The sequence below is a fragment of the Podarcis melisellensis genome, assembly GCF_964234715.1.
Source record: "Podarcis melisellensis genome assembly, chromosome: 1".
In the NCBI taxonomy this organism is placed as follows: domain Eukaryota; kingdom Metazoa; phylum Chordata; class Lepidosauria; order Squamata; family Lacertidae; genus Podarcis; species Podarcis melisellensis.
This window is the reverse complement of record NC_138528.1, coordinates 94,865,841-94,883,442: the sequence shown is the minus strand read 5'-3', so window position 1 is coordinate 94,883,442 and position 17,602 is coordinate 94,865,841. Positions and strand designations below refer to the sequence as shown.

General features: G+C 39.7%; 1 protein-coding gene across 11 annotated transcripts in view; it reads left to right on the top strand.

The window, feature by feature from the left end:
- NCKAP5 (NCK associated protein 5) overlaps window positions 1-17,602 on the top strand; it is a 617,165-nt gene that overhangs the window by 505,882 nt on the left and 93,681 nt on the right. For 10 of the 11 annotated variants that reach the window (XM_081921453.1, XM_081921455.1, XM_081921454.1 and 7 more), the window contains 2 exons: window positions 12,403-12,507; window positions 16,322-16,513. In XM_081921453.1, the coding sequence (XP_081777579.1) occupies window positions 12,403-12,507; window positions 16,322-16,513 (297 nt within the window). The remainder of the gene's footprint in view (window positions 1-12,402; window positions 12,508-16,321; window positions 16,514-17,602) is intronic. The other variant, XM_081921458.1, reaches the window with a different exon arrangement.

Sequence of the window (17,602 nt, the reverse complement as noted above, 5' to 3'; positions counted from 1 at the left end):
AGGCTTATGCTGTTTGCCGGGAAACATTAGAATAGTAGAAGAAGATTATGCCATTTATGTTTATGCTCTGAATATCTGCTTAAAACTGCACAATTTGCACCCTAGGACATTTATGAATTTCTGTACTGCAACCTCCCAAACACTTTGAATTTTCATTCACTGTTCATATCTTGAAGTGGCTTGATTATACCAAATATAACAAGCCTGTGGAAACTGAAGCAGGCTCTCTAAGTCATTGTTTAATATTTTGTGGCGGATTTGCCTTGTTAACAGGATTTTCTGATGTAGTTGTAACTTGCTAATCTTCCATACCAATGTTTGTAATATCATCTCCTTGTTCTTTGTCTTGGATGTTGTCAGTTAAGTCTCAGTAAATCCGCCTGAGGATTTGCCAATAAAACTGGCAAGTATCTCTTAATGCAAAGTTTAAATTTAAATGCTGAAGTTTGGATTTTGGTGGATTCCCACCCCTTTCCTTTCTCTCCCTCCCCCACTCCCACTTGGAAGGCACTTACAAGTTTAGCCTTTACATTTTTTATTCTGATAACAGTATGTAGAGTGAGTGGAAATTATAAAACAAAGTAAAACTCATGCTGAAGAGTATTTTTGTTGCTGTAATAGAAAGTGGGGGTGGGAGAGAATTGAATCCATTGGGCTTGATAAATTTTACCTAATAGCTGGATGATGCTTTTTGGAAATGATGAGGCTTACTTGAATGTATGCTTGCAGTTAATCCTTTAATATTTGTTTTATGCATATTTCTTCCTGCTGTTAACACTGGGCAAAATGATATGTTTCAGGTTTCCTGCCCCAAATGTTAAACAGTTTTTGGAAACACTAATAAATAAGTTTCCTACTGTTTTTTTTAACCCTCTAATCACTGAATCTCATGCAGCAGATATTTTCAAAGGACCTTCGTGGTATAAAAAAGGAGCATAAATGAAAGAATGTTCCTGCGTAGGAAGTAAATTAATAGTATCAAAACTATCAAGCAGGAAAGCTAATAGCCTAGTTAATGCGATCCTCTACAGCAGTAATCAGGGGTTTAGGATGCTGTCTAATATAGCGGCTGTTGAAGGAACAGAATATAACAACACTGCCATACAAGTGTCATGATCTGATCCAGGACATGCTCTAATCCAGCTTGTAGTTGGGACTGCTCTACCAGCAGCATCTGCTGACTGGAACAACACCAGCATTGTACAAAACTTCGTAGTAGCAAAATAGCATTCTCAATTCTAAGGGTGTGGCTGCCATAATCACCCAGCTAAGTCATATGATGCTTACAAGCTAATAAGGCACATACCTACAGGCCATAAAGGTTGGCTACTCCTGCCTAACATGCTGTCATTGTACTGAATGTGTGTCTCACAAAAATAGACTTTCTGTACACTCATTTGAAGCCAATCCTTGGTTTTCCATCTGTTTCTGCTGCTGTTCTGAAATGGATAGAAAACAAGTAAATGCAAAAGGGGAAGGCTTCTGCAGGTACTGATTGAATTTGCCTGCACAACAGACATTTGTGTCCTTCAGCATGTTAAAGATTCTGACTAGGGAGCTTGATTCTCATCTCATCTATGGTACTTGATCTTTTCATCTTTCTCTTAAGAAAGATCTTAACTCCTCTTGTACTGAATAAACTACAGTGTGGAAAATTGCCTTAGATTCAGAAGATTGCAAAATATTGTATGAAGCTCAAGATCTTGCTGTATCTTGTCATCTTGACCCAAAAGCTATATTGTCATTATTCAAGGCACAGAAAAAGCAAATATAGCCATGTATATAACTATGAGGAAAAAATTTTGCCATAAGAAAAAATACCAAAATCCACAGTTGTGAAATACCTTATTGGGATCAACCAAAATGTTACAGATGTGTGGAAAGCCTTTGAGTTCTTCAGAACTCTTCAACAGTAATAAATAAATATTTCGGGTGGGGGAGGAATTGGCTGGCTGTTGTAGCTATAAGGTCATATTGTAAATATAGTTCCAAGATAGAGATTGCAAGCTGAAAAAGCCCCTCCCGGGTGCTACAGATGTCACCCAGGATAGTGAAATAAAGAAGCAATGGCTGCTCCTCATTTCTGAGAAATTAAAAGTCTGGCTTGCAACCCATTCTGTTTCTTTAAGGTGGTTTGTGTAATATGTTGTGTCATGAAGAGTTCTGGAGAACTCAAAAGCTTGCCATGCTTTTGTGGCATTTGGGTAGGTCCCAATAAAGGTGTCCATTTTTGATGCTGATGCTGATGACTATATTGTGATACAGAGAGTTACCATAAAACAGAAAATGAAAAGGTAGCTTTTTATCACAGTATTCATTCCCCCATAATGTGGTTTATTCTTATTGATGTCCTCGGATCTTTCATAGTGCAACTTTGAATAGTGCTAAGGTTTTAGTTTTGCTTTTCTCCTTTCTTTTTCACTTGTGTTACCATTAACAAAATCGTATAAAAATTCAGTGGGATACAAATCTCATTTGAACCTTTTCTGTACAGCCAATAAAACAAGTCTATATATTATTCCCCAGGACATGGGGCTACTAGTAACAAGAGCTTTATATAATTCTCTGTTTCATCTTTCAATGCCAGGCTGATCGGTGTGGGAATAGGACTCTTAGGCAAAAATGAAAACAAATGACAATGGAGCATGAGAGCCCACTGAGATCTCCAGGACTGGCACTCTCTTAATCCAGTATTACTAGGCAAATCTGAGCCAAGTATCTGTTGTAAGATGTGCTTACAGATGGCTGTAGGTACTGCTGTAGTCCTACTATCTGGTTGCTGTAAATGGGCATATTATTGTGGTTTTACTGTAAACCAATGACTGGATGAAGTTTGGTTTTTGACACAGGAAAATTGCTTTCATTGTTAGAAAATTACCTTCTTGATCCAGAGATGGGGCATCTCTTGCATGTTTGCTTTGAAAAAGATTTCAGAGCTGAGGAATTGTACCTTACTGCAGGGACACAGATGTTATTAGGACATGATGCGATTAATTTCTTACCTGCCTTCCACCATAGAACCCAAGGCAGTGTATATGTGGTTCTCAAATATTCAACCATCGACCCAATTAGGTTAAGCAAGGTGGCAATTTAATGTACCTTTAGAGTATATCGTGGGGCCCTCTGGAACCTCTGGAATTTGAAGCCATACCTTCTCCTGTATAGATCTGCCAAATCACTAAGATCTGCAAAGGAGACTTGCCTCCTCCCCAGTTGGTCAGTCAGTCAATCAATCAGTCAATCAATCAATCAATCAATCACTTTGCCAGTCAGTACCCCATGGCCACTGAGCAACTTCACTTGCCCTTGATCCATTTGGGAAGAACTTACTCCCCAGAAGATTGTTTTGTACATCTGAAAATCTCAAGGCCACGACAAACCTGCTGATTCCTCCCTGTTGTGCCTATCTGGTGCTGTTTTAGCCCTATAAGTATTAACACTCATGGCAAAAGAGGGGGGATAGAAGGAATGATCCTACTGAGGGATAGCTGAGTCAGTAGAGCATGAGACTCTTAATCTCAGGGTTGTGGGTTTCGCCTAACCCCATGTTAGGCGAAAGATTCATGCATTGCAGAGGGTCAGACTAGATGATCCTCATGATCTCTTCCAACTCTACAATTCTATGATTATAACATTCTTGAGCTCTAACAGAGTATTCTTTAAGTACAAGGCTCAACATTCTGCAGTGGGTTCACAATAAGAGCTCTCAAAAGCAGTAACTGTTAGGGAAGTAATTTATAACATCTTAAGAAAGTCCAATTCACAATGTGTGTGTGTCCTGCAGTTCAGAAATGCAGACTACTTCTTATGCCAAATACATGTGTGGCAGCAGAAGTCTAATATTTGTAATGGTCTGTCTGTCTGAACACTTTCAGTGATTGAAATCTTTATCGCAATACCATTTTTATTTTATTCCCTACGTTGCTTCTTTCAGATCAAGGTCATTTGAGTGATTAATGTTTGGTACAGGATATTGACCAAGCATATCTGGAGACTTCTTTCTTTTAAAAGTTTGTTGCCTGCACTTTGGGCCTTTTGCTTTACAGTGGTACCTCGGGTTACATACGCTTCAGGTTACATACGCTTCAGGTTACAGACTCCGCCAACCCAGAAATAGTGCTTCAGGTTAAGAACAGAAATCGTGCTCCGGCGGCACGGCAGCAGCAGGAGGCCCCATTAGCTAAAGTGGTGCTTCAGGTTGAGAACAGTTTCAGGTTAAGTACATACCTCCGGAACGAATTAAGTACTTAACCCGAGGTTCTTAACCATTCTACTTTTAGCCAGCTCATTGATTATCAGCAATTTAATCCAACCCAATGCCTTTTGAAACAGAGAGACATAGGATGAAAAAATGCAGAAGGAAGAGAATGGCGATAAGGAAGGTGATCAGTGTTTGGATAAACCTGGATCAAAAATTTAAATTTGTAAATAAATTTGTAAATATTTCTTTGGCCTCCTATTCAAATAACGCCAATATCTTCCATATCTGCTCTTGTTTATCTAGGAGAGGGAAGGGGAATTTCCAGTTTGTGGGCCAAACCTGGTCCACTGGACCTTCCCATTTGGCCTGCTAGTCATGCCCATCTCACACTTGATTTCATAAATGACTTCAGGTGTGGCTCAGGTAAGGGTGGGACTTCAAAATAATAACCAGGAACTTACACCGGGCCCCCATTTGTTTCTTTGCAGGAGCAAGGCATGTTCCCAACCTTGCTTAAGGAATAACAAACTATTTCCATTCAGTGGAAATTGTCCCCCCCTCCTATGCTACTCCTTAAACCTCTGGTCCCAGAGCTTTAAAGGATCAGTGTGGGGCTGCTTGCAAAGTCATTTGGAAACCACTTCTGCTACTCCTTTAAACCTCAGAAATTGGAGGTTTAAGGAAGAGCACAATGTGGGAGGTGCAAACATGCTTTCAAAGACTTTCAAACATCCCAGTTCTGCCCTCTGAAGTCCTAACAATTGGGACTTCAAAGTGCAGCATCACCTGACATCACTATGACATCAGGTGATTGACAGGTGGCTGGCCCAGCCTCCCCATCAGATTTGATCCACCAAGGGCTGGGAAAATAATAATCTGGCCCACCAGCTGGAAACTGTTCTCCACCTCAGTCTAGAGCAGGCACAGGCAAACTCGACCCCCTAGATGTTTTAGGACTACAACTCCCATCATCCCTAGCTAACAGGACTAGTGGTCAGGGATGATGGGAATTGTAGTCTCAAAACATCTGGAGGGCCTGACTTTGCCTATACCTGGTCTAGGGCTTCATGTGTTTAAACTTCCCCCTTAAATCTAACATGTATTCTGTTCCATGTTCTGTTGTGGGAATTTCCTTAAACTTCCTTAAACTTAAGCTGCAAGCATTTTAAAATGATATTTATCGCCACAAATGAAACACTGGGGAGGTTTGTTAATCTGAGACATTGTGACTAGTCCAAGGTCATTCATCAAGATGGGAACTCCTAGCCTGATGCTTGAACTCTGCCACACTGGCTCCCCTCAGTAATATTGGTAGAGATTAGGTCATTTGACTCTCCGATTGAGAGATAAAGCAATTTGGTTCCCAAATAAATCTCCTAAGCATATTGGACAAGATTCAATGAAGGTTGTGTGTGTGAAACAGTGTGTGCTTGTGCAACTGGATTTCTTCTCATCTCCCCCTTCCTGTGCTCCCTAAATAGGCTTTGAAAGGTTGTGGGAACCACCAGAATTGATTTGTGGAAACTAATCTTTAATGTGATGGGTAAACCACATGTAGCAAGTGGTATTGTAGCATGCTCCTTTAGAACCATTTTGGACTACAATAGTCTACATTAGTGTTTCTGTGCTTTGGCTCATAATACTATTGTGCACTATTCACAATATTCAAGGTTGATATTACAGACATGTGTACATTTAAAGCAGGGATGGGAAACCTGTGACCCTCCAGTTGTTTTTCAACTCACACCATACCTAACCTTTTGCCAGGCTGGCTGGGGCTGATAGGAGTTAGAGGGCAGAAGTTCCCCAGTACTGATTTTAAAAGGGAAAAGAGACAGTCTCTGATATGACAGTTATTCCTGTTTATATTATAATACAGGTAGTGGTGCTAATCATGTTAAATTTAGACATTTATAATTATTCCAGTGGTCATTTGAAAACTATTACCAATTTATTCCCTTGTTGCATCTAGACTTCTGCCTTGATTTCAGCTACAGAAAGCAAAGGGGAGAGGTCTTCGCTTTTTTCATACTGTGCAGGATACAGTTGGCTAAGACAAAAATAATATTACAGATAGACAAGGAAACTGTTCAAAGGATCTGAGGCAAGGACCACAAAAAAGACACCAGATTTCCACCTTGTGTGTTACTCTTCTAGGTAGAAGACATCCACAGTAGCTTTTGTCTGCTTTGCAGTTTCTACTTGGATAACTGACACACAAAAGAGATAGCAGAAGATCTGTTGTTCCCACACTTCTGACAAATACATGAAGGTATTCCTTCACAATGTGTGAAGGGAAGCATATCTCTTTTCTGGATACTAAGCTAAGCTAGTGCCCAAATTTAAAGATCCTGGGTGGGTAGGGGGAGAATCAAGGCAATTAAAACAATTGATATTTAATACAATCAGTACTTGGAGAGTTGTGTTGTCTTTGGAATGAATAAATAGCTGGAAACTCAATGGAAAATTGTTCGGTCCATGATACGTTTAAAAAGGAATTTGAGATGGAATGATACCCCATAGATAGGAAATTTCACAGTAGATAGACAGACTTGCCCTTTAATTGTCAATGTCAAAGTCTTCTTTTTAATCTTAAGACAGTGGCTCTCAATTTTTTTTCTCTGAGCCACACTTTCAGAACAAAAAAAATGGCACACCATTTTTTAAAATTGATAATAAATACATTGGAAAACAAAAAGAAACCTCTAGCAAGTGCTTGACTTATAACGTAAAGCACAACTACTAATTAATATGATAGTGGACTATCCAGAAAGAATAAAACAATGGAGCTACATAAGAACATGAATCATTCCCAGAATATAATATTGATTGTCCTTGAATCTTCCCACAGCACTTGCCATCCTCTCAAGCTACACCAGTGTGGTGCTTGGATAACCACTGCCTTAAGAGTACTGTGTACTCTGGTCCAATTCACTTGAATTAACCTGAAGAGGCAGCAGAGGTGTGACCTCTTTTATTGCTGATTGCCTACATTTCCACAGGGAAGCTAGTTACCATGCTTGAGAATCACAAGGGAATTTTAATAGGGGAAGCTAATGACATTAGGCATAGTGAGGTGGTGGTGGGAGGAAGCAATGGTAAAGATTATACACCTGTGTGTGCCCAATGGCCTGTGCTGTCCCTACTCCAGACTACCCTGCTGCCCTCGGGTGTGGTAGGGGATGCTGTCCCATCACCATTGCTGAAGTAAGGTTAAAGTTGCCAGTCCAGTTGGCATCTGTAAATAGAATAGGCACACCATCTTGTCCTTCTGGGCGGCAAAAGCCTTGGGCCAACTATGCACCTTTTGTTTGGGCTTTTGCCACTTACGAGTATTGCTAATGCATGATATAAGTTACAAGGTATTGAGTTCTCACTTAAATGTCAGTTCTATACTATATATGGCTTCATACACAGTGTGTACAAAAGAATAGAATTAGAAATGTTTTAAACTCGTTTATTGTGCTTGGCCTAAAGCCTCCTTTATTCTCCTGAATTATTGCTCAATAATCATTGTAACTTGGAGTACATGTGTCTGTGTATAACATAAAAAGGTGTATATTATTTTTAAAGAAACCATAGAAAATGTCAATACTGGCCAACGCCAAATCTTTATTGCAATGTGAAATGTGTGCCTCATCCCTGCTAACTCCTTAGGCTACAGTACTGTAAGTCCTACTGAACTAAATGACATTACTTCTGAGTAGACATGTATTCAATTGAGCTGTTAGTTTTATTCACTTAAAAGTTTGGGCTTTTTGCCAAATTGTCCTTGTGACTAAGTAAGCTTTTCCTTTATCCTCCCACATGAACACAGTCTCATTTTTAAACTTCTCCTCAGAGCTTACCCACTCTGTATCACTGTTCTCTTTCCCATCTTACTGCAATGCCTAGTGTCGCTGTGACCTTTCCACTTTATCTAGACTCTGAGCAGGACCAGTAGTGTTGGCGTGAAGTTAGCAAGTCATTTATTTTCTCAAAGAAAACCCTTCAGAAGAAAGCATAAGGCTCCATATTTGATCTACCAACTCAACTGTGAATGAGGCAAAGCAGTCTCTAGTTGATTCCTAAGATGTTTTTGAAACAATTTTAACATAATTAGCAATGTTTTGTCACAAAACGTCCAGTCCTATGTCTCACTGTGACTTCTCTGCTAGTGTACACATTTGTAAAATGTGGGTGACTAAGTCATAGTTGTTTACATTATACAACAGAACTTTGGTGAAAAATAGGAAGGGGGCATGATAGGCCCTAGTACACAGGGGACTTTCTTCCAATGGTAATATGGGAAAACCATGATCTGATCTCTCAAATTCTTTTTCTCCTCTTAAAAGCAGGTGCAGGAGGGGTGAATTTGGATCAGGGTAGTAATGATGTGGGAAAGCAGTTAACCCCTTCCCCCTCCATCTTTTCCATGATTTGAAATACCACTTCATCTATCCTACAACTCCATCACATTGTGCCCCATACCAATTTCAAGGATAGTATTTCAAGTGGGGAAATGGTGCCAAGGGAAAGATTTAAACCCCTGCTCTCCAGCACCGCAAACCCAATCCAAAATGCCCCTCTCCAAACAGTTTTTAAGCAAAGGTAAGGAGGTTGGAAGGTCCAGTGATGGGTGTGTATTTAGATAAGTCTTACTCAGAGCAGACCCACTGAAATTAATGTACATAAGCTAGTCGTGTTGGCATCTGTCAGTCTTGGGAGACAATGGAAAAGTGTGCTTTGATGGGTAAAGTCAAACCATTGGAGAATTATAGCACCTGCTGTGGCTGTAGATACCGATACAGGAGAAACATGTTTTATTTCAGGTAAGCAGATAAAAGTGTCCGGTTCTGCTGCTGCTGATGCACTATTGCGTTTCTTCTCTCCGCACCCTTCCCAATGGCCATTCCTCCTCTGGCCACTGCGGTGGATACATGACCTGTCTGTCTGTCTGTCTGTCTGTCTCCAGGCACTGTGATTCATGTCCATTAATTTCAGTGGTCTACTCTTGAGTAGGACTAGCAGTGAATACCACCCTTGGGGCAGGATTCAACTCATGAGTCCTGTCAACAGAAATCCTGCACAAGGACTTCCATTGATAATATGAGGCTTTCCCCTGCTCCATGCCCCCCAGATTGTCTCAGGGTGAAAAGACTCTCCCCCCCCCATCCCCAGAAAAGAGAGGATAAATTTTCAGAACACTCATGTTTAAGCTTTATAAAATATTTGGAAAACACATTAAATACATTGAAAATAGTGAGTCCAGGCAAAGAACCAGACTTCCTGGAGCTACTTCTAACTTAATAGTCCAATGATTCTGATAAGTAATAAGGTGGTTTAACTACACATAAAATGCAGATATGATTGGGTGCAGATGTCTGGGAAATCCCAGACATGTCCTTTCTTGGGGGGCCCATATGCCCTCCTGGGGGGATTTTTACAATTTTAAGCAAATGTCTGGGATTTTTTTGCGGGGGGGGGAGGTTAAAAAGAAATGTGTGTGCATGGGCGCCTTGGGTTCAGGCTACCTCTGTCTCGGATGACCTGGGATCTGTTTCTGGCTGTGGCGTGGGTGGCTTTGGCTCTGTTTCAGGCACAGGCAGCTCAGGCTCAGGCCAGGGGCACAAAAAACAAGCTCAACAACTTTTACATCTAGAGGTAAGAAACCCTACAGTAGAATGTTGAGACAGAGTGTGTGGGAAAATGACTGTGTATATGGGCTCAACACCTACTGAATAACTGAAGAACAGATGCTTTTAAAAAAATAAGTTTTAAAATAACCTACCTCACAGGGTTGCTGTGGGGTTTGGATGAGGAAGGGGAGAACTATGTAAGCTACTTTGAGCTCTTTGGAGAAAAGTGGGGGATACAAGATAGATAGATAGATAGATAGATAGATAGATAGATAGATAGATAGATAGATGTTACATTATAAAAGAAGGTAAATATTTAGAGTGAAATCATATTGAATGAAAAATTTTCATGGAAAACAAATTTAGGGTTGTATGTATCCCTCAAACAGCTATATCATTTTTGCTGGAACAAGGGTGGTGTCAGGTGACAGAGACTAAATAATGGAATGGAATATGAACAGTGAAATAAGCCCCCAATTAATATCTAGTGGTATTTAAGTCTTTAATTGGCCTTGAACTGAAGCCAGTTAGCGATGACCAATGTAGAATATGAACTAAAGGACTGCATATTTAGAAAGATTTCCTCTAGCAGGGGTGAGAAGATGAGTGAACAATATAGCTGACAGTTGTATTTATAATTATTTTATCTGCTTTTCTTAGAAAGGAACAGTGGTTGTGCAACATTTTTATATAAAAACAACAACAACCTGCTTCACTATAGCCTCTCCAGATTGCACTCCTGTTAGTACTTCAGATGCTTTTGTAGAGAAAACTCTTTCTGTTTTCCTATAAATGTATTTGTAGTCCTTGTCCCTCTTCAAGGAGAGGCACTGAATATGAGCCATAAAGGCTGTGCTCAGTGAGGGTCCTCACACATAGCAGTGGCGGGTGATTTGAAGATGAGTGAGTGTTTCTGCCAATAGATCTAAACTGGTCACTCACTAACAGCTTGTCACTATGCAAGGAAATAGTCTTAGTGGAACATGTGCTTGATAGTTCCACTTTCTTCTTAGAGTTTGGACAAAATGCTTAACACAATGTCTCTGGAAACTGTACAGTATCTGTAGCAATTTGTACATTCTGTGATTTCACCGCAATGCAGGAAAAATGACAGAAAGTAGTAATGCAAGTGAATATGAACTTTCCCCCAAAATTCTCAATAATCCTTTCCAAACAAGTGTGTGTAGGTTTACAACCTACATAGCATTTGTTTGTTGAATGTGCATTCCTTATTTCTTGTTGCTCAAGACAGCTATAAACAATAGTGCAAGTGCAAAACAGCGTAACATTAGGCTTGAGTTTTGTCTTCTAAACTGAACTCACCTTATCTTCCAGACCCCCAGCTAAATGTGAAAAGTGGAATGTTGTATTCAAATTTAGATGGCTCTGTGTAGTTCTGAATAAAATACAAGTAAAAAAAACTCGAAAAGAAAAGCAAGACAAGTGAACATCATTAAAAACAACCAGTTAAACCCAATTTTAACATTTTTACAAGCCAGCTTATTAAGCAAAAGCCTGTCCAAATAAAAAAATGTTTTTGCCTGCTGGTGGAAGATCACCAGTCTAGGCTAGCCCAGCCTCTCCAGGGATTAGATGGTGGGACTCACCCCTTGGCCCTTTCGTAGTTACTAGCAGAAGCAAAATACATGGTGTAACTTGAGCACAGTACTCAAATTTGTTTGTTTTGCATTTTTTTCCAGGCTGCGCAATTCAGTAATTATTTATGCAGAATTTGATGTGAAATTTTTAATTTTTGTTAAATATAGAATTCACACAGCCCTGATTATATGACTGGCAAGAGAATATATATTACCAGGTTTGGAATCTTTTGAAGTTATCCAGCCAGGAGCCATGTTTACATAAATTGCAAAACTTATTGTATTTGCAATTAAAACAGACCAGGCTTAGCACTGACATAAAAACCTTAGTAATTAGTATACAGATTAATATGGGGAAATAACACCAGTTTAGCACTCCTTCCAAGCAAAACTGAAAGAATTGAGTATGTAATCGAACAGCATGTGAATTTTAATGCACAAAATCCTTTGAGTCCCTACCTCCCCGATGCAATTATTTTCTATTCACATTAATTGTTCCTAACAGATGACATTAATGACTTTGAGTTTAAATGTGTGCAAGGGAGGGCTTTGCAAGATCAATGTTGTTTGAAGTAGAGTCACTTTTATAATCATTTACCCGAGCTATAGCAACTGCTAAATAAAATAAAGTTAACCTGTTGATTGCTCAGTAAATGTTTAATATCAAGCCTTATTATATTAGGCATCAGTGGCTATAGATAAATGCATTTTATTCCTATGAATGCATCATCGTTATGTACAAAGCTGTGATAAGTAATCAAACATTGTAAGCTAAAAATGCCCTTACTTGTTCGTGCATTACCAACTCCATTTTATACTGTTAAGTTCTGGACTCAATGAACAGAGAAATTAGGACAAAGCTCTTTTACCTTAGGGTCTGTTTTCCCCTTGAATTTAACTGCAGCGGTTGGGATTTTCAAAATCGCTGATCTTCTGCATGCTTGTCAAATGGTTATGCTTTGGTCATTCTGTTATTTTTCCCCAGAAGCTTCATTCGCGCATCTTAGATCTGTCGTCTGGGGATTTCCTTTTAGAGGTAGAGAAGAACAGAAGTTTGATACCGCTGCAAAGTGCTGATGTTCAGGTTCATGTGAGTTTTCTTGAATTTGATTTCTTCATTTAGCACATTCTTATCTCTCCATGAAGTATGATTTAATGGAGGGGAGAGAAAGCAGGAACAAATAACACTCATCCTTGAACCTAAAACAGAGTGGAAGTAGAGATAACAGCATTTTCTTCTCTTCTCTGAAGTTCACTATAATTTCCCAGGCTATATAGGAAATAAAAAAGTGCCCTTTTTGCAAAAAGGCATAAATCTTGGCAGTGTCCCCAAGATACCTTTTTGGGGTATTGATTACATCTCAAAGTTTCTGAGAAATGGTCAAGGAGCTTTTTATTAAAGCCGGTGCACTGTATCATTCATCCTTGTTTTATGATATATTATGTATGAACTGTTAAAAATTCATGGGCTCTGGAAAAAAACACCACCTTTTCAGATGGGCTTAGTTTTTGTGCTTATTTGGCAAAACTTTAACTAGTATGCCTTTCATTTTCATTGAAAAAGAAAAATGTAACTCAAAAACAAAAGTTGCATATAGGCAGAATTAAAGCAAATGAGAATGGAAGCATTCATTTTATGTTTAAATATAAAAATTCAACAAAAATGCAATTTGCTGAAGTATGATAAAGTGTTTCTAAATGGGGTGGGATGGGGAGAGAAGCAATTGTTCCAAAAGTTCAGAAAGATGTTAATGACCTACCATGCAATATGTAATTTAGACTTCAGGTTAGATTATTCTAACTACCCAGTTTCATCTTGGCAATAGCTTGATTTAGACAATTGTCTTTTCTTCCTACTAACAATTATGTGTTTAAAATATAATCCCGCGCCAGCTTTTGTACTCAGATTTTATGAAAGTTGATGGTTTAAAACCCATGATTAGGGGAGGGGGAGTGCACTCATGAAAAGCAAATTAATAAACCAATGAACAAGTTAAATATATGTAATTAATGCCCCACAAGGGTGATCTTTGAGATCTTTTAAAGGAAATGTAAGAAAATGATTAGGATGCTGTTAGGAGGAAAATTCACCCTCTGTAAAAAAAAAAAAAGCTGCTGCCATTTTAAATCTGCAGTTTAAGAAGACATCCACTGTTGCATGGAATATTGTTCCAATGTTCCGGACTTGTCTTTAATGTGTGTGTATTATATTATCTTGCTTAGTCATTCTCTTTCTTTTTCTGAGATAAGAAAAGCTAGGTGCTGTTTTGTATCCCATCTGTTATATATCTATTTAATGTCTATAGAAAGGATGAAAATATTCCCTCTACTAGAAGAATCTGGGGGAGGTCATAAAGAGAAGTTGGGATCCAATTTAAAAATAAGAGTTATCTGGTACCATAATCCTTTCCATTTTTATCCACAAGCAAATCCTTCTGTGTTCTATGGGTCTTTTTCTCACACAAGTGTGGATAGGATTTCAGCCCAGCTCCTCCCATAATTGAGTGAAGAAATATTCTCTTGTTGATAGTTTACATGACATTGGAGACCTTGGCAGATTGGACTGGACTCTACATGACTTCTGTCTTCATGTTCTGCTCACTATCCCTGCAGGTTGAATGTTCCACTGAAGCAGATCTATGCCTTCAAACAGAAAGTCAGGGGCAAAGGTTCGAGCCTAACCTCCTCCCTGATATCTAGTTTTTCATATTTAGAAAATATTTTTTTATGGAAAAGCATTCAGCCATGTGATAACATCTCTGATTTAAAGTCTGAAGTACTACAATCCAGAAATACTGCTTGTGGGAACTGGGCTCATTACTTATCAATTCCTAACTCAACCAGTATTTTTGTGATTTGCCAAGATGTGGTCAGTTGTGATCTCAGAATGATTCTGAAAGTGTGTTGGAGCATTCAGATGCCGCCCTTAGAAAGCCCATCTCAGAAAGCCCATCTCGGATCTCGTAGTCTGTGATGGTTATTGACTGGTTGATTGCTAATATGCCATTTCTTCAGAATGTGATTGAAGAGGCTGTGGCAGAGCAACTGCAGACAGTCTTGAATGGCACTGATTATCTAGATCCATTACAGTCAAATTTAGACCTGGTTTTGAGACTGAATTTGCCTTAGCCAGAGTGATCAGGACAAGGGAAAAGCTTTTGATACCATTGACCATAGTGTTCTCCTAGACCAGTTCTGTGGGGTGACAGTCAGGCACAGTTTGTGGTGGTTCTGATCCTTCCTGCGGGTTTGGCTCCAGAGAGTAGCATTGGGAAAATGCTCCTCAGTCCCTTGGCATCTATGTTATGGGATGCTGCAGGGCACTATTTTTCCCTCAGTGCTTTTTATCATCTATATGAAGCCGTTGAGAATCAGAGAATCTGGAGCATGCTGATAACGCATAGCTTTATTTCTCCGTAACATCTGAATCAGGAGTGGTTGTGCAGGCTCTAGACCATTGTCTGGCTACAGTGGTGAGCTAAATGAGCATCAATAAACTGATTTTAAACCCTTGATTAGACAGAGGCTGAGCACTGTAGCCTTTAGGTCAAGTGTCACTGTCATCACCCATGCATATTTCCTCCATTGCTCAATAGGCATGGAACAGTGAAGCCAATTTCATGCAAAACCTACAATCCTGAGGACTTCATGTCCAACATTTTCCCAAAGTTGCCTATGAAGATTGAGATTCATATTTACACACAAGGCACCTTGAGTATTTTAGTCCATGACAAACCTGAGTGATTTTTCAGGATTGTGAGCATTCACCCCATCAACTCAGAATGGCACCTCTAAGGAAAGGGAAAGAAAAACATTTTAATGAAGAAGGGAATCCTAATTATGCAGAAGATCCATTTGGGACTCTGGATTTAGGTGGTTTGTGTCTACTCTTAATGGGATAGAGAAGTATAAGCATCCACCTCCACAGCTTTCAGTTCTTGTTGTTGAGAAAAACTGGTTTTGAGATTAATGAAATTTGTTGCAAAATGTCAAGGAAATGTAGTCTTGTTGTTATTGATAACTTATAAGTTATGCAGTGCCTCTGCATAAGTTGAAAGAATTTCATAGCCGCATATTCATGAAGATTCTGAATTTTCAATAATATTTTGCCATATTAGGAAGCAGAAGATTTGCCTGGAAAGAAATTAAATGCTTCCACAAACTCCAGCAAAGGTTTAATGTTTTTACTAAAGCACCACTCTCTTTCTTCATTATTCTCTTCCTTGAAGCTGGTATTTAGTCACAGCAGCTGAGATTGCATTTGGAGAGGGCCGATAACTACACAAGTACTAAAGGCAGCCATAAAGTGTCAATAAATAGCATAAGCAGGAGGCTTCAGCTGTCGGACGGTGACACAAAGATGGATTGTCCTGCATCAGAGACTTTCTTAGACAAAGCTTTGAACTAGATAGGAAACCAAAATTAGACTGTAATGGAGAGATTCCATTCTCCGTGGACATTCTGGTTGGGACACTAAATTAATTTACCTTGTCCACTTTGTAGGGCCTCATCTGTTACGTTGTGGGGATATAATGCACTTGTCAAGATGTTCTTGTACTGGCTTAACTTTGTTTCCAGTATCTTTCTGGAGCACATTGCTAATAAACACAGCATACTTCAAACAGATTGTCATTGAAAGGCCAGCTTGAATACTAGGATGTGCATGTATTTTAATAATAATAATAATAATAACAACAACAACAACAACAACTGGCAAGTTTCTAGATATTTTAATCTCATAATAGGTAAGAAATATGAGCACTGTGGTTTTAATATTCATTCAATAATTATTTATATCAGCATGAACAGCAAATGTGGGCTTCTGTTTTGTTTTCTTATAAGAATGTGGTATGGAATTTTTTAACCCATAAAACAAAGCAATCTCTCTCTTTTTCTTTTTTTAGGAATGTCAGCAGAATATCAGATCTGGAGTACCTGCCTTGAAGTGCCAGAGCCAGTTAAATATGACAGGGCCTCACCGAGTTTATCCTCGAAGCAGCTGCAGCAGCAGTGAGCTCTCTCTGTCAAGTGCCTGCAGTGAATATTCCAGTGGCTCCTCCTACACTTGGAATGATGGGAAGGCATGCAGTAAAAGGGTAATGAAATAGGTTCATTTATTGTCATTGTCATCATCAAGTTTATTTATGTGACACTTTTCCAAATAACAGTTCAAAGCAGCTCACAACACCAGCAAATAAATATCAAAAACACACTTCATAAATATATATTTACATTAACAGTTGCAAATAGGCATCTGTGTGACAGGATGCTAGGCAAGATAGATCTTTGATCTGATCCAGCAAGCCTTTATGCTATTTTGTTCTTATTTTGTTGTTGGCATCAGTCTGTCTCAAGAGGCAATGGAGTGCACCTCTGGGGATAAAGTTGAACCACTGCATCAGCAGCACCAAATTGACCTCCTCGGGGCACAAGCCTGGGCAGTGTGTAGGGAGGTCTTGGGCTGCCCAGACAACAAGACCCTTCTCTCAGCCTTGCTGATGTGGTCCAGAGGGAAGCAGAGCAATACGTTTGGCACCAGCTTAGCTGCAGGAGTTGCCAGAAGGAGGCGTACAAGGCGCCATCCAACCATCTTAGGGACTCCACTCCAGACTTGTGTAGGGTTTACTCCTTTGCCTTTTCTTTGCCCGAATATATCCCACAAACAGCAGAGGTTTAGGATCAGAGTTTTCCTTCTCTTTCCAAGTTACCTGAGCCCCCTCACTTGCCTCTACAATATGTGCAGAAACCGCCTTCTTGACCACTGGACCCACTATTGGTCTTGTCCACTCAATCCACCAGAGCCTGCCTTTACATGCAGGGGAAGTCCCTAACTCACTGAGGGTTTGAGACCCATTTGCTACCCTCACCTGGTTTAGCTGGCCAATCTAAGCAATTTCCCGGGGTGTGGCCACTGTTGCATGCAGACAGCTTCTAGGAGCTACAGGTGAGAGCTGAGTACAGGGTGGGGACCAAAGGTGGAGGTACCAGCCCATTAGGAGCACAGCATGTCCCCCACCAGAGGTACTACCCCTCTTGTTAACACTCCCCACACCTGTTCTTATTAATATTTACTGAAATATGAAATACACTGTAGGCACCTCCAGCAACAGAAGCAATCTTTTAGCTAGAGTCTACATTCCTAGGCCTCATTGAAATGGGCCAGATGGAGGCGCACAGGATGAGTT